Source organism: Pezoporus occidentalis, unplaced genomic scaffold (assembly GCF_034315485.1).
Source record: "Pezoporus occidentalis ecotype Australia unplaced genomic scaffold, CSIRO_AGI_Poc_V1 ctg201, whole genome shotgun sequence".
Classification (NCBI taxonomy): Eukaryota; Metazoa; Chordata; class Aves; order Psittaciformes; family Psittacidae; genus Pezoporus; species Pezoporus occidentalis.
The window spans coordinates 1081069-1105767 of record NW_026913868.1 but is presented as its reverse complement, the minus strand read 5'-3'; the positions used below and the strand labels follow the sequence as shown (position 1 = coordinate 1105767).

Here is a 24699-nt window from a genome sequence, read left to right as displayed (position 1 = left end):
GGCAGAGCTGTAAAGCAAGCTAGTAAATCTCTCTCTAATCGTGTTTAAGAGAGCCAAACACACTGGGCACCAATTAAAATGCAGCCCAGCACCCTCCTTGCAGCGTGTGGTGCCGGGAACAGGGCAACGGCATCCCCCAAGCCAGGAGGGGAATTAGATCGAGCAGTTCAGATCAGCCCAGTGCAAAGAAGAGCTGTTGGAAAAGAGAAGCTATGAAAAGATGTGGGACCTTTACCACCTCTAGCAGGGGAGGAAGAACTGGGGAAGTGGCTAAACCCAGCTCACTCTTGCAGCTCTGTATATCAGAACAATGTCCTGATGTTAGTAGCTCCCCCATCTCTGGCAATGTTCAAGGCCAGGTTGGATGAGGCTTGGAGCAACCTGGTCTAGTGGAAGGTGTCCCTGCCCATGGCAGGGGGGTTAAAACTGGATGAGCTTTAAGATCCATTCCAACCCAAACCATCCTGTGATTCCATGATTCCTGAACAGCTCAGGCTGCATGGCTGTGGCTTGTTCCCTTCCCCAGTCATTAATTGCCACTCATCCGAGTGTCCTTTGGCAAGAGTCAGCATCTGCAGTGGGGGTGTTGTAACAGCTGACAGCTCAGCTGTGAGCAGGGACACTTCCGAGGACATTGCAGAAGACCCAAACCTTTGAGGGCTTGTCACAGGCAGTTCTGTCTCTTGGTGCCAGCATGAAAGTACAGCAAAATAGTTCAAGGCACCAACAGCAAAGGAAGAGCAGAGACGCTGGGGACTGGCGAGCCAAGGCTGCCACTGCCAGGACGTACTTCTCATGTGGCTGAACAGGATGGACAGGAGCATGCTGGAGAGGGAAACTCACCCAGACATTGCCTGCAGCCCACTCGGAGCCGTCACCTCACAGCCTTTTAGCTCAGCAATTAAATTCACAGCTTCCCCCTGGCACATCTCCACACGATGCTCTCGCCTCCCTTCCACCAACGCAGCCAGGGCTCGCTGGGGCAGGCACCACAGTCATGGGGTGCAAAACAGATCCATGCAGAGCCCCAGCATACAGCTCTGTGCAGGGGCTCCCCCAGTCCCATGCAGGGACCCCCCAAATGGGAGCTGTTCTGGAGGTTGAATTCATGCTGGTGCCAGCAGGTCTGAATCCCGCCTGGATCTGCTCAAACACCCTGCCATCACCCCCTTTCCGAATGCAAACAGCTTGAGGCACACCAGCACTGAATCTAGCTTTAACAACTCCATGGTGAGTGGTGGGATGTAAATCAGCCCCGCTGCCAGCTTATACCAGCAATGGATTTGGCTGTCCATTATTCACACTCCACTGCTCGGCTGAGCCTGCCGCTCCGACACCACAGCACACACACAGAGCTTCAATAGCAGCCAGATTAATTAATATTTCACAGCAGTGATTAGACTTGAGCATTAAGACCACACCGGCCCTTTCGGACACAGAGGGAAAACCACCCATTAAGGTCTGAGCTGCGTGCTGTGAGGTTTGTGTTACATATCTGGCGTGCCGGCAGTGCCAATATGAGGGGAGAAGGGGAGTTAAGCGCCTTAATGGGTGCCTAGTTTCATTACACAACACATGGCAGAGAAAACGAGCATAAATAGGAGGAAAATCACTCAAACTCTGGCCTTGACGGAGCTCCTCAATGTGAGGCGTTCACCTGTTGTCTCAATGACATGGTGTGTCCCATCTGGACCATGTAACCACATAGGTGTGGAAGCTCTGGTGGGTCTGAGGGTCCACCCAGCACCAGGGCCAGCCTCTGAAAACTCCTTAATTAAGAACCAGGTTCATTTAGCAAGCCAAGGGCCTTGCCCCATGCAGCGATGGGTGCAACAGAATAGCTCAGGACATTGTGCAAGGTCCTGCACGTGGGTCAGGGCAGTACCAAGCACAAACACAGGCTTGGAAGACTGGACTGAGAGCAGCCCTGAGGAGAAGGACTTAGGAGTGTTGGTCAACGAGAAGATCCCCATGACCCAGCAATGTGCACTTGAGCTCAGAAACCAACTGTGTCCTGGGCTGCATCACCAGCAGCGTGACCAGCAGGTCAAGGGAGGGGATTCCACCCCTCTGCTCTGCTCTGCTCTGGTGAGACCCCTCCTGCAGTCCTGCATCCAGCTCTGGGACCCCAACATGAGAAGGATGTGGAGCTGCTGGAGCAAGTCCAGAGGAGGCCACAAAGATGCTCTGAGGACTGAAGCACCTCTGCTATGGAGACAGCCCGAGAGAGCTGGGCTTGTTCAGCCCGGAGAAGAGAAGGAGAGATCCAGGGAGACCTTAGAGCAGCTTCCAGTGCCTAAAGGGGCTGACAAGAAAGCTGGAGAGGGGCTTTTGACAAAGGCCTGCAGGGATAGGACAAGGGGGAACGGCTTTAGGGGGAGGTTGAGACTGAGGTTAGATTGAGATGAGATCTGAGGCAGAAGTTCTTCCCTGTGAGGGTGGAGAGGCCTTGGCACAGGTTTCCCAGAGAAGCTGTGGCTGCCCCATCCCTGGCAGTGTTCAAGGCCAAGCTGCACAGAGCTTTGAGCAACCTGGACTAGTGGAAGGTGTCCCTGCCTGTGGCAGGGTATTGGAACTGGATGAGCTTTAAGGTCCTTTCAAACCCAAACCATTCTGTGATTCTATGATAACACAGGGAATGCTTGCAATTTTGAAAGGTTTTTAGAGAATAAAAACCAAAATAGCCATGCAACACCCTCTGTCCAGTTTTGCACATTAAATAAATAACACAGTAAGGAGACTTGTGAGATGCTGACCACATACATTTCTGTTGTTTCCTATTTCCCCAAGATAGGCTACTTTAAAGCCCACAGTCAGTTTTAGTTTTTGGCAGAAAATCTGACTGAACACCCTCATTTACAGATAGACAGAAATGTGATGGGACACACTTTCTCTCCAGCCTTATCTGAGCTGTTCACACTCCCTGCCAAGTGCGAGCAACTCCAATCCAAAAGGCAAAGCAAAAGAGCTACAGCACTGCAAAGGGCTCAGCCCAGAGCAGAGCATCTCTGCAAGTGTGTTTTCTCATGTGATTTCTGATGGTGCAAGCGATTTCCAGAGTCCTTAAGTGGTCAGACTTGATCAGTTTTGAGGTGAGCAATGCCAGTTCCTGGCCTGGCACAGTCCCCTCTAGCATTTGCTCCAGACAGAGGAGTCCTCATCTTCACAGGGAAGCTGTGGCTGCCCCATCCCTGGCAGTGTTCAAGGCCAGGTTGGACGGGGCTTTGAGCAACCTGGTCTAGTGGAAGGTGTCCCTGGCTATGGCAGGAGGGGTGGACTAAATGAGCTTTAAGGTTCCTTCCAAGCCAAACCCCTCTGATTCTATGATTATATGATTCATTGCAGGGGTCAAATCCTGCCTGGATACAGCAATACCACCTGGAAATGAACCAGGAAAAAACAAACTGGACTTAGCCACAGACATTGAGGTTTAACATAAACCTGCATGAGAATTGCAGCTGGGTGCCTCAGGAAAGCCCCCAGTGCTGCCGGCACCATAAATAGCCCCTTTTCCTTTACGAGCACTGAATTAATTTGCAGATCAATTAGTAAAAAAGCATAGAAGGAAAAAAAAAGCCAAAAAAAAAAAAGAAAAAAGCAGTTTAATTGCATTTCACATTCCCCTGCTGAGCCATCCAGTCCCACCAAGTGCTATTTATTTAGCGCAAAACCCATCCGCTCGCGCGGCTGCTGGCTGTGACTCAGTGGCACTCAGACAGCTCACAGGGACCTTGCTGGCACCCACCACCGACACCACCTCCTCCCTGGGTACCCGAAAAACCTCATTTCCCCTGCTCCAGCTGCTGCCAAGAGAAAGAAAAGGGAACCTTCTCTATTTCCAGCTCTGCTGATGTGGGAGGAGACAGCTCGTGCCGGCTACCAGAAAGCAAAGCGAGGAAGCACAGAGGAAACAAACTGTGGTGAGTGGCTGCGGGGCCGGACAGTTGGGATACAGCTCCCAGAGACTTGCTGATGCTGCTTTGACGCATGCTGCCTTCTCATCAGTGCCAAAAGCATGGCAGGGGTCTTGAAGACAAGCCTCAGTGGGAAGCCCCCATGGAAACATAACCCCATCCCATCTCCGCAGCTTCCTTTCTCCCCGCTATGATCTCCCTACAGCCCTGCCCCTGCTCCTGGAGTGTTTTCAGTCCAAGGAGCTCGCCCTGCCTTTTGCACATATTTCTGAATTAAAGCCCAGCCTCCTGGAGACGCGGGAAGGTTGCTGGCAGCTGAGTACACAAAGCACTGGGCTTCTCCTGCAGCCAGGGCCATGGCACAGCCCCTGAGCATGGGGCAACTGTGTTCTCTTGACAGCCAAAGCTTGATCACAGTACCCCAGTTCCCATGGTGCTAAATCTCCTGTGGCGCAGCTAATCCTTGAGCCTAGCTCAGGACAGGGCTCCCATCAGAGATGGGAACACTGACCTGAAGGCTCAGCTCACAAAACTGCAGTTTGCACAACTCCAGCCACCCAGCAGGGTGGTCAAACCTTGGCTCCCGCATTTTCACTGGTGACCACAAAAGGTAACTGAACCTGGGCTGAAACCAGGCACATGATCCTCAGTAACCCCGCTCCACGTGCATGGCCACCACCACAACATCACACCACAAGACACGGGTGGAGGTACAGCCATGCCAAGCACACCGCTCTTGCCCTGCACACACAAACACCAGCCTAGTGTGAGGTGCCAGTACTGCAGGATTAGAGGGGATGTGAAGGACAGGAGGGTGGCTTGTGCCCCCCATGCTGCCCCTCTGACCACCTCCCAGGGAGGCAGTGGTTCTCCCCCATCATGAACAAGTGTCCTCCACTGCTTTGTTCTGTTCATGGAGAAAAAATCATCCCTGCTCACCCATCTAACCCTTCTGCCCAGGCCAAGAGACAATTAAAAGAGAGATTAAAAAGATACCGATAATCCTGTGCATTCCTAATGCAACTTTCATCTGAAGTATCCCACAGAGCTTTCCAGCTCCTGGATGCTTTCCAGGATCACAAGCAACAGCAGTGCCTGGCCAGGAGCACTACCAGGGAAGGGACAGCCTGGCTTTTGTCCTCAAAGTCACATTCAGATCCCCAGAGATGCTTTGCCCTTCCCACCCTAAGGAGACACTGGGTATTCTGGAGCAGGGGCTTCCCTAAGATGCTAGCAGAGGGTTCACCTGCGGGTAAGAGGAGCCATGGTCCAACGTGGCATTCTCCATTGGCAAGACAGGCTGGCCATGCAGCCACGGTCCCAGGGGACAACCAGAGCATATCACACTCCTCAGGACAGATCATTAAAGTGACATCAGGGGGGCTGGTGGGGCGTTTGGGGTCCCATGGCTCAGCTCTCCCCCAGGGCTGTGGAGGGGCTGGGGTGCACTGCAGCGCCTCAGCAGAGGTTACCACCTGCTCCAGGTTGCTGCAAATTGTGGGGATGATGACAACAGCTCCCTGCAAATTCCTGTTTGCCAGCAGCCAAAAGAACACACACTCACATACACACACCCCCCCCCCCCCCCCCCCCGCGGCCAAAATCATCCCAAGCTCCATTGGATGCAAAAGCCCTGAGCAAGAGAGAGGGAAAGGGCACCGGCCAGAGTGTTTGGGCACTGCGACTTGCTGTCCTGCTAGGAAAGCATCACCAATCATCCTACACCAGACAGAGGGGCGCTGTGGTGGGAGCAGGTGAGAGAACCCCCGCATGGGGGGCCGTGGGGGACCATGTCTCCAGGGCATGCAGCAGGCTCCTCGCAGGCTGCGCAGCCAAGGAAAGGAGGGAGGCATCCCCCTCGTTTTGCGGGTGGAAAAATACCAGCTAAAAGACCTGAATGACTCAACGGAGGCCACGGAGGAGTCAGCACCGTGAGGCAGAGAGGAAAGGAACAAGAAATGAAACCCTTGCATCCTGCCTCAGCTTTCTTCCATCCCAACCCCACTAGAAAGAGCTGCGCTCCCCAAGCCCACCAGCTCCGACATCCCAGTGCATCTCACGACCTCCTATCTGCGTGAGAGAGGGGCCCCACTGAGCCCCCACATGAATACCCCATCACCCGGGGGGTTGTCACCCTGCCCACCCATCTCCCTCCTGCCACATCCCGCTGTGCACTCACCCCTGGCACCAGAGCACCTCGCAGAGAAGGGGGCGCAGCCAACAGCACCGAGGTGACCTCACAGCCCTCGGCGGGCTGGGAGCCCCCCCCCAGGAAGGGCACTGGCCAGAGGCTCCCTCCTTGTGCCCCTTGCACAGCACTGACAGCCCTGGGAAGGATGCTCGGGCAGCGGGTGGTGAGGATTTAAGAGCCACCCGGCCACCCCCCGCCCTTCCCAAAAGCTCCCAGCAGCTTAATGCGCCTCTGTCCCGGCCGGGGGGGCCGCCAGCTGCTCCACCAGCTGCTCCCCATTACACACCCACTATCACCCTGCCATGCACGGGGGACCCCATATGCCCAAACTGCACAGAGTGGTGACAACAGTAACAGCACGGCACGGGGACACCAGGGGGGCAGCAAACCCCAAACAGCTCAAGGTGAATGGGCCCAGATGGGGATGGGGTCTGCTCTACACCAAGGACCTGGCAGCTCCCCACCACTGCAAGGAGGTGGCTGGATATAGGGCCAGGGTCTCCCAGTCTGGTGAGGAGTGACATCCTAAACCTTCCCCCCACACACTTCCCAAATAACCAGGTGGAGCTGAAGAGCCCTATACAGGACCCAAGGCTTGCCTATGCCATGGGCTGGGTGATCGCAAGCAGTATGGGGGTCACTGGCTCTCAGAGAAGCAAGGTGTTCCCATGCCTGGGGAGCTGGCGCCCAAGGAAAATGCCCCAGTGACAGAGAATGCGTTTGCAGCCCTTTATGGGACCATAGCGTGTGTCCCAGACCCCAAAGAGGTGACACCCTGCAGAAACTGGGAGGATGCACAGCTCTGCAAAAGACCCAGGTCCCCCGAAACCCAAAGAGGGGTCACCTCCAGTACCTACAGAGATGCATAGGTCTATATTAGGACCAAGGTTGCCCCAAACCCAAAGAGGCGGGTGACCCCCCCAGTAACTTAGGGTGTGCACTGCCATGCAAATGACAACGGTCCGCTCAAACACAAAGAACGATCACCCCGGTAAACGACGGGTGCACGGTGCTAAATAGGTTAGAGACGCCCCCCACCCCCAAGAGGAATCACCCCCCAGTAAGTGGGGGGCGCACAGCCCTGCAAACAATGAGGTCCCCCTGCCCCGGAACGGGAGAGCCCCTAACCGGGCCTCGGGGGACGCACAGCCCTGCCCCGGGGCGGGGACGAGCCCAAGTCCCCGCGAAGCGGGGGGCACGCACGGCCCCGGCCCACCAGCACCGCCCCGCCGAGCTCGCCCCCCGCGGGCACTCACCGTACATGGCCGCTGCCGCCGGCCCGGCGTGGCTCGGCGCGACGCGGCGCTGCCCGGCGCGGATACAAGCGGCGGTGCCCGGCCCGGCTCTGCCCCACCGAGCGGCGCCGGCCGGGGGCGGCACCGGGGGGCGGCACCGCGGCTGTGGCTCCTCCCGCCGGCCCGGCCGCAGCAACCGCCCGGCACTGAACGGCCCGGCCCGGCCCGGCCCCTGCGGCACCGGCCCCGGGCCCTGAGCGCGGTACCTCCTCTGCATCCCCGCCGTTCCCCCGCCCGGCACCCCCCAGCCCCACCGCCACAGGGCAACCTGCCCGTGCCTCGTTCCACACCCGGCAGCGGGTCTCCAACGAGCCGGCATCGGTAACACACCAGGGATGCCCTGAGCATCCTGCCCTTGATGGGGTACAAACCCGAGTCCCGTCCATGGAGACCGAGTGATGAGTGGTGTCCGTCAGCGGCAGGTGTTGGAACTGACGCTGCTCAACATCTTTGTCACGACATGGACTGTGGGATTGGCCTCAGCAAGTTTGCCAGTGACACCAAGTTGTGTGGGGCATCAGCACCCTGGAAGGAAGGGATGCCATCCAGAGGGCCATGGACAGACTGGAGAGGTGGGACAGTGCAAACCTCACGGAGTTCAATAAGGCCAAGGGCAAGGTCCTGCACATGGGTTGGGGCAGTCCCAAGCACAAACACAGGCTGAGAAGAGACTGGATTGAGAGCAGCCCTGAGGAGAAGGACTTGGGTGTGTTGGTTGATGAGAAGCTCCCCATGACCCAGCCGTGTGTGCTTGAGCCCAGAAACCAACCGTGTCCTGGGCTGCATCATCAGCAGTGTGACCAGCAGGTCGAGGGAGGGGATTCTCCCCTTCTGCTCTGGTGAGACCCCACCTGGAGAACTGTTCTGTGGTTCTGTGACCCCAAATCCTAGCAGAGAGGTTTCCTTCCAGAGCTTGCAGTGCCCCATGGTCACCATTCACACCTATTATCCCGGGAATGCATCCCTTGGAGTGTTGCACCCAGCTGCTTTCCCCCATGGGGAAGAAACAAGGCAGGTGATCCTCCTATCCCACTGCCAGCCCCATCAAGCACTGGCCTGGGCATCTGCAGCCTCCTGAGAGACAACCGTGAACATTGCAGCCTTTTCCTGCTCTACCCAGCCAGGTGGGAGCTCTGCCAGGCTCCTGAAATACAGAAGTGTGCTCCTGCTGCCAGCAATGAGGGCTGCAGACAGATCTGGGTCAGCTTGGCTGCTTCTAGAAAGTCCCGGAGAGCAAGATGGGGAAGCTTGGACAGGCCTGGGGAGGCAGGGACACCAGGGAAAGCCCTGGGAGCACTTGGAGGAGGTGCAGAGCAAGGACAATTCCTCCCCGAGGTGCTTTCAGTTTTCATTACTGCTGCAGTGCCCTGAGCAGCAGCGAAACAATGCAGCCATGCCCTGCTGCTGAAGGGGAAACTGAGGCAGGGAGCCAACCTGTCCAGGCTCTGGCAGCTCTGGCCGCACCACAGGCACTGCCCTGGTGTTCCCAGTGTGCAAGTGCATAGCTGCGGGCCATGGAGGTTAGCACTGATCACTTCCCACATTTCACCTGGCTGTGCCATTGTTGTTGTCACCTCCCAAAACCTGTAACTCCCACTTGAGACCACAAATGCCAGTGTGGGATGCCAGCCTGCCCAACACCCCAAGCAGGGAGGATAGGGAAGAAGCATAGCACAGCGCAGCACAATATCACACAGCCTGACTCAACATGGTGTTTCACGGCACACTACGTTGTGGCACAGCATGTTTCAGCACAGCACAGCCTGCCACAGGAAATCTGGCATAGTTTGGCATAAGCCACACACCATGGCACAGCACTGCATGACACAATGCAGTGTGTCACTGCAGAGTACTACACAGCAATGCCCAGCACGGCAGAGAATCCCAAGGCCATGGCACAGCACATCAAGGCACAGCACCAGCTCTTCTCCTTTACATCCCACCATTTGGACCCATCCCATCTCTATTCCCTGCTGTACAGACCAACACAGAGACTTTGTGCTGGAGCCTGTCATGCCCTGGAGCCGCATGTACCTCCCACAGCTGCCCCACAGCCACAGCATGTCCCACGTATGGCAAGACTGACACCACTGCAAAACCTGAGCCCTTCCTGTGCCAGACTCCATTACAAGCATGAGTGACACAGTGAAGAAAAGATGCTGCCCCTGGACATGGCTGGGGATAAGGCTCGAGGTGACAGGGTACTTCGACCAGGGAGGGACAGGGGACCAGGGAGGTGCTGGCACCAGTATGCTGGAGATCTCCTCCTCCCTGGGCTTTTTGCTGCATCTCTTCCCACACAGCAAAGCCCCCCGGGCTGGATCGTCTAATTAGGCAATAGCTGGTGCCTCACAATCCTCTTCGCAGGAAAATGACGTTTTAATTAAAACATTTGGGAAGTTAATTTGGTTGCTGATTCCCCGGGTGGCAGAGCAGCCGCATGACAAGTCATGTTCCCAAGGGACTGCGGGGCTTTCAAGGGGGACATGGCAGCAGCCACAGCCAAGGGATGGGCTCCTGAGCATCTCTGGTCAGGTCCAGATTCAGAAGCAGTCATAAAGTCCTTTTTATTGTGGATTAAAAGCCTCAGAGTAAAATCTGATGATGAGGGAAGGATCTGAAACAGACATGGCAAATCCCTCCCAGCTCAGAAGCCCTCATCCCCTTGCTCACAGGGATTTGCAAGGCCATCGGACACAGCAGTTATCAGGATGGTGCTGCAGGGCAGCCAAGGAGAAGAGATCTGGGGCCAGCCAGCACCAAAACCACCATCATCAACAATCCCTGACCCCCACACCCCCCCCACCTGGCCCACACCCAAACCACGTAGGGCTGGTTTGAAACCCAAAAGTTGTTGCCACTGGCAAAGCCCAGCATAATCACTGCCCTCAAAGAGCAAGGAAGGACATGGGAATCCCTGCCCAGGGTCAGGATGGATCCACAGTGGTTGGCGAGGAGGTTGAGGCTACCCTTAGCACGTGGTTCCTCCTGATTCATGGTGTAAGACAACGTGTACAGTTAAAATCTGCCCATCACCACTGCTGCCCCATAGCCCCTACCTGTCATCGCCACAAAAGGGACACCAACATGCTTTGGCCTTGCCCAGAGGGATCAAAGCACACTCCCCCTCATCTCTCCAGCAGCTAAGGGGGCTGCTGAATCACTCGTGGCCTGGGATGCTCTGGGGACACATGGATGTGTCCCTGCTTAGGGCTCAGGAATGTTGTGTGGAGCTCAGCATGGTGGACAGGGTGGGTACATGGGGCACCAAGACTGGCCACTGAGCCCTGGGATCCCTCTCTGGGATGGCTCAAGGGAAGCTGGATGGTGGGCACAGGGGGAAGGCAGCAACATGGAAGCAGCCAGAACTGTGACAATCACACCGGTGGGACAGCATGGAGCTGCTCACCATGGGCACCTCCTTTGTTAGACACGTCCATCCCTGGTCCATCTGCTCCCTCCTTCCTCGCATCCCCCCTGCTCTCCTGCAGCTGTTTCCATGGCCACAGAGCTGCTGCAGCAACTGCAGCAACTGCAGCAGGGTCTTCACCACTGAGCCGTGCATCCCTCCTCCAGCCACCCACCCGGGATGGAACCAAAACCCGGGCTACTCCCACAGCTGCTCCTACATACCAGCACCTGGCCTTAGGGTGTTTGCTCCAGCTCACGCACACACCTGTGTCCACTCTGGTGCCAGCCATGTCACTGCATGATTCTCAGGGATGGGCTCTTCCTATGCCCTGACACATGGAGCGTGCCACCTCTCACAAGTCTCTGTGTTACTTCTTGCACAAGGATCCATTTCTTGCACATGTGTGGCACAGGAGGAACGAGGACCTGTCACAGCGCAAGGTGATGCTGCCTGCATGTGGCTCACTTGCAGCAGCAGTCCATGGAGAAGCTCCACTGAAAAGCCAGGGGCTGCAAGGAGTGCATCTGTGGTTATCTCTGCTGGGAACACTGGTGTTTCCAAGGGTATCATCCCGAGATACCCCAGGTCCAGAAAACACTGCAGGCAAATCAACAGGTCACCTGAGCCTGAGACACATCTCCTTGATGCTCTGGGCTGACATGGAGCTAGCTTCTGCTGATAGCAGTGTCACAGAGAATCCTACAATCCCAGGTTGGAAGGGACTTCAGGGATCATCTGGTCCAACCTTTCTTTGCAAAACATGACCTAGTCTAGATGTCCTAGCACCTGTCTAGATGAGTTTTAACAGGGTCCAGTGCTGCAGAGTCACCACTTCCCTGAGGAGATTATTCCAACAGCTGACTGTTCTCATAGTGAAAAATTGTCCTTCGTCATAGTGAAAGCATCCAACCAGAATCTCCCCCAGAGTAACTTTTGCCAATCACCCCCTGTCTTTTCCATGGGACCCCTTGCAAAAAGGGAATCTCTGTCTTTGCAGCTATCCTTTAAATACTGGAACTTGGGGATATGGTCTCCCTGGTGCCTTCTCTTCTCCAGGCTGAACAAGCCCATCTCTCTCAGCCTGTCTCTATAGCAGAGGTGCTCCAACCCTTGGAGCATCCTTGTGGCCGCCTCTGGACTCACTCCAATAGCTCCACATCCTTCTTATGTTGGGCCCCACAGCTGGACACAGGACTGCAGAGTGGGGAGGGGTCTCATCAGGGTGGAGCAGAGGGGGAGAATCCCCTCCCTTGACCTGCTGGTGATGCATCCCAGGACACGGTTGGTTTCTGGGCTCAAGCACACACAGCTGGGTCATGGTGCGCTTCGCATTGACCAACATCCCCAAGTCTCTCTCCTCAGGGCTGCTCTCAATCCAGTCTCTGCCCAGCCTTATGTGTGCTTGAGACTGCCCTGAGCCATGTGCAGAACCTTGCCCTCGGCCTTGTCGAACTCCATGAGGTTTGCACTGTCCCACCTGTCCAGCCTGTCCATGTCCCTCTGGATTACATCCCTCCAGCATGTCAATCGTACCACATAGCTCAGTGTCATCAGCAAACTTGCTGAGGGTGCCCTTGATCCCACTGTCCATGTCATGACAAAGATGTTGAATAGGATCCATTCCAACACCGACCCCTGAGGAACACCACTTGTAACTGGTCTCCACTTGGACACTGAGCTGTTGACCACAGCTCTTTGAGTGTGACCATCTAGCCAATTCCTTATCCACCAAGTGGTCCATCCATCATATACATACCTCTCCAATTTAGAGACAAGCATGTCATGTGAGACAGTGTCAAATGCTATTCACAAGTCCAGGAAGATGACTTCAGTCACTGTTCCCTTATCCACCAACAGTGTGGCCCCATCATAGAAGGCCACCAAATTTCAGTTACCTCAGTACATATTAGTACTTTGGTTTCAGTCTGACACCCCCAGGGATAGAGGTGGGTCTTGGCCTTATACCACCATGACAAGACAATAACCTTTTCCCCTACCAAATAAGGGATGAAATGCAAGGCTAGCTCTGCCTCATACATTATTTCCAGACCCTGTGCATACGAAAGACAGAACTGGCACAGACATAGAATGGAGGTGGGAGGTGACGAGAGGTTAACAAGCCCAGATGGTGCTTCTGCAACACAACAATTAAAAATGATGGTTCTATCAGGGAATTTGGGATTCCTCAGGCTGGTCCAAGTTTCCTGTATGGAGAAGAAGCCATGCCCTGCTCCCTGCCTGCCTGGTATCTGCCGCCATGTCAGTCTTTGCATGCTCAGATATTAAGTCCAGTTCTGCATTAGTGAATTACAGGATTTGTTGTCATTATGACCTGGATAATTGCACTACTGATCTGTATTTATAACTGTACTGTTATTTAGAGATTGAAATTGTTTATCCCTAAAGCTGCTGGTCTGGTGTCTGCCATATCCCAAACCTACAAGTCAGCAGGGCTGCTGTAAGCCCTTTCACTGCCCAAACTCAGTGAAGAAATCAGCACAGTGCTAATATATCCCCCTCACCCTCCTGTCCAAGCACAGAGGGGCTCTGTTCCTCCCAGCCCAGACAAAACCCCACAGGGGGCTTTATATATGATAGCATAACAGAGACGAAATAAATTACCTTCTTCCTTTCTCCTCTTTTCCAAACAAACTAAAGGACACACTTGACCCAGAAAGAAATGCCCAAAGAAAACCTTCACTTCATCTCCCTAACACCGCTGGGATCAGGGCAGGACAACGTTTGACTCCTGCATGGCAGTGGGAATTACAAGCCCGTTCCCACGCTACTGCTGAGTGGGTAGGATCCCTGATGGCTTGCAAGGGGGGACAAGGTGAAGAGCTGCCCAGAGATGTCCCCAGTAGCATCCCAAGGAGGAGAAAAAGCCAAATTCACCACATCAGCTTCCAGATGGATTTGTAAAAAACAGTAACACCCGTACAACCAGGATTGTCTGATCAAGGGTGCATAGGACCAGTGGAGGAAGGGTTAAAAGTATCAGCTTAAACTGGCACAGAGGCATGTGCCTGGTTTCATCAAGCAACCAGACAGCAGGAAGATGAAGAACAAATCGAAGATAAGAAAGGAGAACAAAGCTGAAGATAAGGTGACATGAAGATGAAGAACAGAGCTGGAGCCATAAAACACCCAGAGATGGATAATGGCGAGACTCTTTTGGCAAAGATTTATGAGACCAGATAATGAGGCAGAAGATCCCAAACAGCCCGTAACAGACCTGTCAAAAAGCAGCATCTGGTTGCCATTCAGGAGAAAGCCAGAAGAGGTGATAAAGAACCAACAGCCAGTGTCCCCAGTCCATAGCAGATTAGTGACCCCACACATCTGCAGCACCCACTTCAGCCACCTCCACCTCCAGACAGGGCCTCTCAACACCCAGTGCTCCCAGCAGGACATGTGTGTATGGGGGGAGGCCATAGGCTCCCCAAGCTGAGGACAGAGGAAGCCCCTCCCATATCCATCTCTATCTTGATAGTGAAGTCCTCAGAGCCAGCAAGTGCTCAAACTACACAGGCCCTGCCAAGAGGTGGCTGTGACCACCCTGCAAAGAGGACCTCAAAAACCTCACCTGTGTATCCCCTCCTAAAACCCTGTGTCCAAAGCATGAGGCAAAGGTTCCCCTTCTTCATACAATCTTGCTGGACTACAGAAAGCAAATTAGGACATTACTTACAAGGGTCCCTATGGATGGCCCTGTTGCAGGCTACCCCCTGCACAGTGATGGGCCCCCTGTACTCAGACCCTGTCCCAAGATACCACGGGACCACTGCTAGCTCTGGTGTCACCAAAGGCCCCCTGTCCCAGCAATAAGCAGCATCCTCCCCTTAAGAACCTTTTTCACAAGGGGCTCATCCTTTAGGGGGGTTCACTTACCCCTCCAAGAACTGATTCAACACCAACCCAAATAGCTCATAACCAAGACCAAAACAGCATCTCCCATCCAACTCCCCCCCCAGGTTGTGAGCTGCAGGCCACCCAACCTCCCCAACCTGGCCTATTCTCTATCCTCCACTGACACAGCTGAAGCAACAGAGGCTCCAGGCTGGGGTGAAACACCTCCCACAGCAAGTCATGGGCAACAAGAGATGTAACTGCTCTACCTGCAGCCCTCCAGGGCCACACAGACCCTTCCAGCTCAGCCTTCAAGGACAGTGGGATGCCCTGGGAACACCCAGGACCATACTAGGCTATACGGTGCTGCTTTGGAGCCCCTGGAGCGGCTGGGGACGTGCTGCTGAAGGCAGTACCTGAGGACAGGCCCTGGCAGGTGTGCGGGGGTGGCTGCCCGGGGCGGGAAGGGGGCCCTAGGCCAGGATGCCCTTCACATGGCACCTCACTGCCGAACCCCAGGGCAAGGCAAGTAGGTTAGGGAGAGAAGAGGGAAGGAAAGAAAGAGGGAAGGAAGTAAGGCTGACACCCTGGCCTACACCACATCCATGCCCCCGCCCGCACCTCACTACCGCCCCCTGCGGGACGTTAACAACACCTGCCAGAGCCAAATCTCGCGAGAACCTCCACCTGAGGTTTGAGGGGGGTTAGCGAAGTCTCGCGTGAGCGGAGGCTCAGAGCGCTGAGGCGGCCCCGGGCCCGCTGCTCTCCCTCCCTCCGTCCCTGGATCCCTCCCGCCATCCCTTCTTCAGCCGCCTCAACAGGGCCCGGCCCGGCCCGGCCCGGCCCACACCGCCCCGGCCCGCCATGGAAACGAATCCGCCCAAGCGGAAGGAAACGCGCAAGTCGCTGCGGGTTAAAGTCATCTCCATGGGCAACGCGGAGGTGGGCAAGGTAGGCGCTGCGATTGGTGGGTGGGCGGTGGGGGCAGGATAGTTATCCAATGGCGAGCTGGGTGCCGCCTTCTGCGCTGCTAGAGAGGCCTCGGATTGGTGGCTGTGCCGGCGGCGGGAACCAATCAACGGCAGGCTTCGCCCTGCGGTGCGAGGCGGGAGGTGGGGGTGAGTGGCTGCTTGAGAGCTCTGGGGGCGGGGCCTCGCGCCGTAACGCCGATGTTTATTGGCTGCATGGCAATGGGGCGGGGAGTTGGCGGTGGGTGGCATGGTGGCGGCCTCTTCCCTGCGTGGTCTCCTGCGTGCCCGCGGCAGGCCCGGTGCGGGGCTCGGGGTACCCTTCCGGGCCCCTCCATACCGGCATGGGCGGGCAGGGCCCGGCCCGCGATCCCTCTCTGTGGGGTTGGGTTTCTCCGCTATCTGCCAGCTGAGGAGCACTCGTTCCTGTGTCGGCTCCCTTCAGAGGGAGCCCCCGTCACCGTGCTGCAGCCACAGCAGGCGTAGTGCAGCGCCTGAGGGCAGGAAGCGTGCATCCGGCCCTTAGTGCCCTCCTCGGGGCAGCCGGAGGTTGCTGGGGTTGACCCAGCCCTGCCCTGCTCACCTTTAGTCAGGGGTTCACCAAGACCCCCCTTTCCTCCTGCGGTGGTGGATGACCCGGCTCTTCTCCAGATGTTGTTCTTTCTCCCAGCCAGGTTCTGTTCTGAAGTGCTGCTCTTTTCATTTGCTAAACAAATGCCGACAGCACAAGGACTCCCTTGGGGCAGACAAATGCCTCACGGATGGCAAGCAAATCCAGAATGATCTTGCAGAACAGAGTGAATGGGCAAAGAGGTTGCAGGTGACATTTATCCTTACAGCATTTATATCCTGATGGCTGATAGCAGCCAACTCCTCTGCTTGCACTAAACGGTATCTCTGCCAGTCAGGGGCAGAACCAGGGCTGGAGGGACCCCCTAAATACACGACTCCTTCAGGCTGGATGTTTTCTGTAGGGGAATAAATTAGAGTTCTTGGCACTCCCAGTTTGCAAACAGGTAAGGAATAACTGATAACCAGTGGCTTCCCCTTCTTTTTGCAGAAAGAAAACTGCTCCTGGTAAACATTGGTCCTTTGGTTGTGGGTTAATTAGCTCATTTAGGGACTTAGGACAGAGTTGATGTCTTTGCAGCCATCCAGCTGATGGAGGCTGTCAGCAAAATCCATGTTAATGTGAATATTATGGTCTATTCTGCCATCCTGCTGAGGGTCCCTTTTCTTTTCACCCAGAGCTGCATTATAAAGCGTTACTGTGAGAAGAGGTTCGTTTCCAAATACCTGGCAACTATCGGCATCGACTACGGCGTCACAAAGTACGTACCTTTGTGGTGAGGAGCAGCAAGTGCTTGGCTCTGCCAAGGCTCCTTGGTTTCCACAGCATAATCTGAATTTTTGCCCTATTGGTAAAATAATCTGCATAATCAGCATTCCTCTGATAGCACAGCTGCCCAGTACCATGTTACATCCAGAGCTGGTGGTATCCACCTTGTATGAAAGGCTCTAGGGGTTCTTTTCTGCCCTGGCACTCAGATCTTCCTACTGAATTTACTGAGGATGTTGAGGCCCTGGCTTAAGTTACCCAGAGAAGCTGTGGCTGCCCCATCTCTGGCAGTGTTAAAGCCAGGTTGGATGGGGCTTGGAGCAACCTGGTCTAGTGGAAGGTGTCCCTGCCCACGGCAGGGATTGGAACTGGATGAGCTTTAAGGTCCCTTCCAGCCCAAATGATTCTGATTCTATGATTTTTCTGTCCCTGATCACCCAGCTCTTTCTCTGCAGAGGGCTGGCAGCCATAAGGGGTGTTCCTGTGGGGACACAGACTGTGCAAGGGCTGAGGAAGATCCTTTCTCAAGCATTTCCCGCTTCTCTTTCAGAGTGCAGGTCAGAGACAGAGAGATCAAGGTGAACATCTTTGACATGGCGGGACACCCGTTCTTCTATGAGGTGAGGCAGACCTGGCCTTGGGAGCACACCACAAGGCTACTCTCAGCGGACCCATCTCAGAAGCGTTTGGCACCCCTCAGCTTTCCTCAGATCTGCCTGCAATTGGGTTTGGGGGTGGGAAACTTGAAAATATATTTCTCCAGGCTAAACAAGCCCAGCTCTCTCAGCCTGTCTCCATAGCAGAGGTGTTCCAGCCCTTGGAGCATCTTTGTGGCCTCCTCTGCACTCACTCCAGCAGCTTCAAGTCCCTGTGTTGGGGCTGCAGAACTAGTCAGTACTCCAAGGGGGTTCTCAGCAGAGCAGAGGGGGAGAGTTGATGGGTCCTGTAGCTGACTGTAAACACTATTCTAGCAGCTGTCCTGGGGGTCTTTGGACTCCCCAGTTGCTGGCACTGGGCATACAAGCCACAGAGGCTGCAGCCCCACTCCAGCTGCTGGTACAGACCCCCTTATGCACACCTGCATGCACAGAGACATGTTGCAGGTCCCTCCAGTAGCTGGGCTTAGACATGTAGTCAGTAGGTCAGGTGGCTGGCTCCTGGATCTTTGCTTTGCCCTGCTGCTGACACACAGCCTATGACACACAGGGTATTACACACATGCCAGCGAGCCTCTTGGTGGGCTCACAGACCTTCCAGTCTCCCCAGGAGCTGGTCTGACACCTTGTCTGCCGTTGTGCCTCTGCTTTTGTGTGTTTGTGGAGATGAATCTTTTATGGGTTGGTCACAGTTGTGGTGGGCCTGAGGGCAGTGTGCTCAAGGTGTTAGATGGGTTCCCCATCTGTCATTTTTATTCACTCTTCTGTTTGTGAGGAGATGAGATTTTTGTCAGAGAGCCACATAGGTGCCAGGTAAATGATGATCACCCAAACCTACCAGGCCCTGTGCACTCATCCTGGCTGTCACCAATGCCCGTGCCCTGCCTTTGTCCCCACAGGTGAGGAATGAGTTTTATAAGGACACACAGGGAGTCATCCTGGTCTATGATGTTGGACAAAAGGAGTCTTTTGATGCACTGGACACGTGGCTGGCTGAGATGAAGCAGGAGCTGGGCCCCCATGGAAACATGGAGAACATTGTCTTCGTTGTCTGTGCGAACAAGGTGGGCTGTGGGGGGAAGCCAGGCTGCTGTGTGGTCCTGATCAACAGCCCTCAGGGCTTGTTGTGTTCCTACCTGAGCCCAAGCTGTTGAGCTACAGCAAGGGAAATGTTAGGTTGTAGGAAAGACCTAAGAACCAGATGTGTGTGTGAGGAGCACTGGAGACCACATTTCAGAAGGGTTTTGAGAATGTGGTGGCCACATGTCAGGAAGGGATCAAGTAGAGGTGACATTGTCTCTGGACTAAACTCAAAGGCCCTCTTCACTTGTATTTTCTGTGTTTTCTTCCCACGCTGCCTCCATCCCTTCAGGGTAAGCAAACAGCCTCTCCAAACAGACAGGCCTCTTACCTGCTGTTAGATGATCATCCTTGTAGCTGTGTTCCTCCAGCTGCCGCTGCATACCCTGGCTGGTCTCTCATCTCTGCCTTTTCTCCTGGTCTAGATTGACAGTACCAAGCACCGCAGCGTGGATGAGAGCGAGGGGCGGCTCTGGGCGGAGAGCCGGGGCTTTCTGTACTTTGAGACATCAGCACAAACAGGAGAAGGAATCAATGAGATGTTTCAGGTGAGGGGTAATGAAGGTGGGGAGGGCACAAACACCACACTGAGCTGGGATGTGATGGCAGGGTATCCCCTGAATTGTTTCCTACAAAACCTTTTGGCGCTTTGCCCCAGAGGTGTCTTCCCAATGAAATGTTGCCCTGAGAAAGCTATAGCTGCTTAGCTCAGGATTAGTATTGGTCCTCCAAGACCTGAGCTGCCCCTAGCATTTTGTTGTTCAGAACTAATGATCCCACTTGCTGCACTGGGAACACGAAGCAGAGATGCTTATATCACCTGCTCAGGTCTAGCACTGTTCTTAAGTGGGTTTGAGATAAATGTAGGGCTTAGCCTCCTCAGTCTGTCCCACAGTCCTTGCAAGGAGTGGATCCTTCCAAACTGGGAGTCTCAGCTCCACACGGCCCAGGCAGTGAGAATTGAACATTCATCAGTCGCACAAATGCTCCCCCAGGCTTCAGAGGATGAGCCTGCAGTCAGCAAGGGCAGTGGGATCTATGCACTGCCACCACCTTTGGGGACCATTCCTTCCTGCTAACTCCTCCCTGTGTCTGCAGACTTTTTACTCTGCCATCATCGACCTGTGTGACAACGGCGGGAAGCGCCCGCCTTCCAGCATGGGTGTTGGCTTCACCAAAGAGCAGGCAGATGCCATCCGCAGGATCCGCAACAGCAAGGACAGCTGGGACATGCTGGGGGTCAAACCTGGAGCCACGAGGTGAGGAAAATTGCAGCATTTGACTGGCTGTCTGTAATCTTTCTGACCTGGCAGGCTGGTGCCATCTGTGATCTTTTAGTGACCTACCTGCTGATAAGCTCATGTTGGTTTATATAGCAAATGGGCACAAATATCTAGCCACAAAATTAAGGCAATGCAAAAGAGCCCCTTGGTCCTGAGCACCAAATTTCCTTTTAACAGACAAGCCAGGCTGGAGGAAAGGGGAAATGATGAACATGAGAACCTCAGGCCTGCATCCTGCCTTCAGGCCAAACTATCTCTGGTCACTCCCTTGCCAGATGTGTTTGGAGCAGTTCCTTTCCCTGCTCTCCAGTCTGGAGAAGCTTTTGGGCTGCTGTAAAGGCTGCTGCCCACATGTCAAGAAGAGATTGATTAAAAAGCTCTTCCACCTGGAAATGGTACTCCCAAAATCAAGCTTTCTCTTGTCTTTCTCAGAGGACCTCTACCCAGGTGGAAGTGGTCATTGCCGGTGTAAGAGTTTGGATATTGAATCTCCCAGTTCTGCTGTTTGACTTGAGCAGCTGAAACAAGCTTCCAGAGCTATGCCTTGCTCTCAGAAACATGAGGACTACCCTTGTGTACTCCATGCAGTGGGACTAGAGAGGAGATCTGGGGATAACATATCGTTCAGGACTCACAGTTCCTCCTGTTGGCTCTCTGAAATGTAGATGTTAAATCTAACCACTCCTCCAGCCCCCTGTCATCCATGAGGAGAGATCAGCAGCTCTGCAGGACAGTTTGTGCTCTCCTCTCTCCACAGCCTGCAGCTGGAGCTGTCTGCCTTGGACCAGACACCCAAGGCTTAAAGGGCTGAAATGATGTGCAATGCCTTCGCCCAGAGCGTGTAGGCGGTTTGATGTGAAGCTGAGTCAGGGTGCATGTGCCCCCACGCTGTCTCCCAGCTTTCTGCTTTCCTGGTGCCAGAGGCTCAGCACACCAGGACATGTGTCACAGGCACATGTCTGGCATGATGGGAGCGTTTGTGCTCACATAGTCCCGTGGTGGAGGGGGTGTATCTGCCCCAGGAGAGGAGTGCTGCCCATCCTCTGCTCAAGCCACAGCAAGAAGTGCCCTGTGTGCTTCTCTGCAGCTCTTTCTTCATAGCAACAGCTCAAAAGCCCAGAGGTCTTTAGTGCCATTCAGGGAAAGGTTCAAAAGCATCTCCACAGGGCTGTTGAGCACCAGGGGAGCTCCTGGTCCTGCTGTGCTCTGCCAGCAGAGACAAGGCTGAGCCCGGCTGTGTGTCATGTGGGTCTCCTCACTTTTGCCCTGTCTCCTAGGGATGAAGTGAACAAAGCCTATCGGAAGCTGGCTGTGCTGCTCCATCCTGATAAGTGTGTGGCTCCTGGCAGTGAGGATGCCTTCAAAGCAGTGGTGAATGCCCGGACTGCGCTTCTCAAGAACATCAAGTAGGGAACAGAGCTGCTCAGAGCTGGAAACTTTCCCCTCTTCCCATGGGGCACCTCTTTCCTCCTCCTGCTTACTTCTGGCATGGACGCGGGCTCTCCCAGCACCAGCCGTGGCAGCAGGACTGCATCAGCTGTAGCACCCTTGCGATGTGCTGGAAAGGGGCAGAGTGCTGAGGAGGGCAGAGGCACCCCAGAGCCCTCCCTGCATCCATGGCCCCAGGTTGTGGTTGGTGTAAGTGCTGAAAACAGTGAGGTTCCCACCTTCTCTACTGTGTTACACCTCAAGGGAGTTACCAGCCATGGAGAAGTTTGGGTGCGTGACTAAGCTGTGGATGCAGCAGGGGCAGAGATCTGATTTGAAAGCATCAGTGTCATGGGTGGAGGATACCTAGGAGGATGCCCAGGAGAGCAGTGAATTGTCAGTCGTGGGTTCTCCTAGAGCCACCTCTGCAAGGTTGGAAGTGTTGGGATGCACTTGCCAAGCACTAGGGCGCTTCAGCATCCTGGGCAAAGCTGTCTTCTGCCAGCTGACATCCAACAGTACTGCTTTTGACAGTGAGGAGAAGGGCAGGTTGCTCCTGCTTACTGCAGGGAGAAACTGGCTCCCAGAGTGTCCTTTTCCCCTTCCTCCCCAAGCTGTTGTGGTGCCAAGGACAGTCCCTTTGGCTGGACTGGAGCTCTTCCACCTACTTACCACACAACACAGAGTCTCCTGCCACTGTGTCCTTCCACCTCCCTGAGCTCAACTCCTCAGGAAGAGCCCCTAAGGCTCTTCCTCAAGCAACTGCTCCCTCTCTCCCATCCCTCTGTTCACACCATGCCAGCGAGCTCTGGGTAGGTGCCACCACCTCCTATGGGTGACTGTCCTCAGCTGTGGGTGGTCCTGGGTATTTGCAGGCAGGAGGAGAGTTCCACCCCAAGGGGGAGGCAGTTCACCCTCCACTTGGTTGCCTGTCAGCTCTGCCCTTCCTCCCCTTGGCCAACTTCATCTCCTGAGCTTCACCCACACTGCAGAGCTGTGTGGGTGTCTGCAAGCTGCCTGCTCACTTGGCATCATGTCACTCTCATGTTAAGTGAGGGGTGGAAGGGCTGTGTCCTCCCCCAACCCTCTCTTCTCACAGTAGCATATCACCCTGCTTTGCTGGTTGTCTTACAGGTTGCCGATCAGCAGGTAGGTGCAGGTTGCCCCCTTGTTGTCACAGCTGCTGTTTGATTTGAATAGTCTTGTTGATTTAGATGGGAGCATTGCTGGTCACCCCAATAAGGGCTTGCAGAGGCTTGAGACCCGGCTGCTGTGATCCTGAGGGAGGTGAGAGCTGTGAAGGCTGCCAGGCTCTTAGGAGAGACCAAATGGGAGATTCCTTGGGCTTCAGTGTTTTTTTCAGGACCCAGTTTTATCTCCTTGCTGCCGCATGAGCTTGGCAGGTATGGTCAGGACACAAAGCCATGAAATGAAAGTCACTCAGTGTGTCTATGTGTGTCCTTACCTCACCCCACAGATACCCTGTTCAAGTGTTTTCTCCTGTGGTCAGTGCAATATGTTTTGGTTTGTTTTTTTCCACTTCAAGGCAGCTTTTCTGTGTTTCCCCTTCAAAATACATCAGAAATCAACAGTAGATCCCACACACACTTTTTGACAGCAAACATTAATGGACTTTAAAGCCAGTATCATTTTGCTCTTGCTCTGGTTTCTGGCGTTGGGAAGAAGTAAGCTATCCTGCTGGGAAACACTTTTTGCTCCTCCAGTGTAAAAATGACCAAGGGGATATGTTACTACAAGAGATTAATGTTTAAAATAGCTCCATTTTCCCTCTCCTAGATGCATAAAAAGCTGGACTGGGGGAGGTCAGCAGGGCAGGCACTGCAGCTGTGGCAAGTTACGCTGACAGGGTCTCGTTCCACACATTTTGTAATGCTCTGGAGTTCACTGGAAACCTCCCTGCTTGTCTGGTGGAGGAAACCACTTAATACTGGCTTCAGACCTATTTCTCTGTATTTTTTTCCCCCATTGAGAAAGGTAAATAATCCTTTTGCTGAATGGTGCACTTCATTTCGAGGGTGAGATCTCAGTGCCTGGAGTGGTTTAAAGGCTTCCTGCTGCTCAGGGGCTCTCCAGGTCTTTTGTGCTATGCATGGTCGCTCCTATTTGCTCCTCAGGTGACTCTGCCTGTTAGTCTTGGGGTTTCTGCTGTCTGTTTACAGAGCTGACTGGACCTTTGGAGACCATTACACATGCATGTCACATCAAGCCATGTCAGTGACCTTCTGAGTTGTGTTATTTTTATAAATTAAACCCCCCCTTTGGAACAAAGGAAGCCCTGTGAGCTGTCCTCCCGCCTGCTGTTAATGTTTAATTGCCCTTTGACTCATTTCTCTCCTCCCCAGCTGGGTCTGGCCAAGGCTGGTGGTGAAGAGCTGCCCTCGAGGGTGATGATGGAGGTTGTGAATCAACTCCACAGAAGTGGGAGCTGGGTAAGAGATCTGTGCAGGCCTGGGAGTTCCACAGGGATGTGATGTGGGATGCACCCAGCTGTGCTAGAGCCTGGCTGTGGGCAGGGGAGGCAAAAGGGTAGCACCATCCTTGCTCCATGCACACACGCCTCTGCACCAGCAGCCCCTGTAGCACGCTTACTCCGTGCCAGCTCCATCAGGACCCCAAGCTCAAGGTCCTTGCAGCAAAGCTGCCACCATCTAGGCTCTGCCTCAGGCCCAAGAGTCCTGTGTCCTTCTGCCTCATGCAAAGAGCAAGTCCTACTTCTGAAGCATGTGTCCTGCTGTGAAAGCACCAGGATCTGAATCCAGATGAAGGCGCTTCCCGTTCAGCATCCGGAAATGCAACCAGGAGCCACCCCTGAAGATCTGTGGAATGAGAAACCTCCCTCAATGTGCTAGAGGTGCTGCCCTGCCTGTGTTCTGCCTGCCCCTCAGCACTCAATGGAGCCGACAGGCAGGGAGGACACAAGGATTTCTGGTCTGGCCCATGCCCAGCCGCCGCTGTCTGCTCCTTGCTGCCGCTCTAGGCGCGTTCACCCTGTAATGTGTCCAGGAATTAACCCTCCTCTGGAACAAGGCTACACTCATCCTGCTTCACAAACCAGCAAGGTCCCCTTGCTGGCCTTCAGACCAGTTAACCTTCCCAACCAGGGTGCCCTATCCATGGGGAGCCTGGAATGGGTTGGCCTGGGCTCCCCATGGTAGAACATGTCCCAGGGTGGGTGACCAGCACTCCTGTCCCTGTCTCGTGCTGGCCAAGGCACGAGCAAGGCTGGGCAACAGAAGCCCCTGCATGCACCCCACTTGCCTGCG

General features: G+C 54.6%; 2 protein-coding genes across 4 annotated transcripts in view; one reads left to right on the top strand and one right to left on the bottom strand.

Annotated features, from left to right (window-relative positions):
• Positions 1-7475, bottom strand: part of EFR3B (EFR3 homolog B) — a 40622-nt gene extending 33147 nt beyond the window's left edge. The window contains exon 1 of one of the 2 annotated variants that reach the window (XM_062618613.1): positions 7362-7475. In XM_062618613.1, the coding sequence (XP_062474597.1) occupies positions 7362-7368 (7 nt within the window). In that variant the 5' untranslated portion in view covers positions 7369-7475. Of the gene's footprint in view, positions 1-6093; positions 6243-7361 lie in introns of those variants that run through there. The other variant, XM_062618614.1, reaches the window with a different exon arrangement.
• A 7863-nt stretch (positions 7476-15338) lies between these two features.
• On the top strand, positions 15339-23704 carry DNAJC27 (DnaJ heat shock protein family (Hsp40) member C27). 2 transcript variants are annotated; one of them, XM_062618604.1, is made up of 7 exons: positions 15339-15612; positions 16878-16960; positions 17519-17588; positions 18524-18688; positions 19130-19252; positions 19803-19963; positions 21265-23704. In XM_062618604.1, exons 1-7 carry the CDS (start codon positions 15526-15528, stop codon positions 21395-21397), a joined length of 822 nt encoding a protein of 273 aa, XP_062474588.1. In that variant the 5' UTR covers positions 15339-15525; the 3' UTR covers positions 21398-23704. The 2 variants fall into 2 exon arrangements, with proteins under 2 accessions (XP_062474588.1, XP_062474589.1); XM_062618605.1 differs by lacking the exon at positions 15339-15612 and adding an exon at positions 16046-16426.
• The last annotated feature ends 995 nt before the right edge of the window (positions 23705-24699 follow it).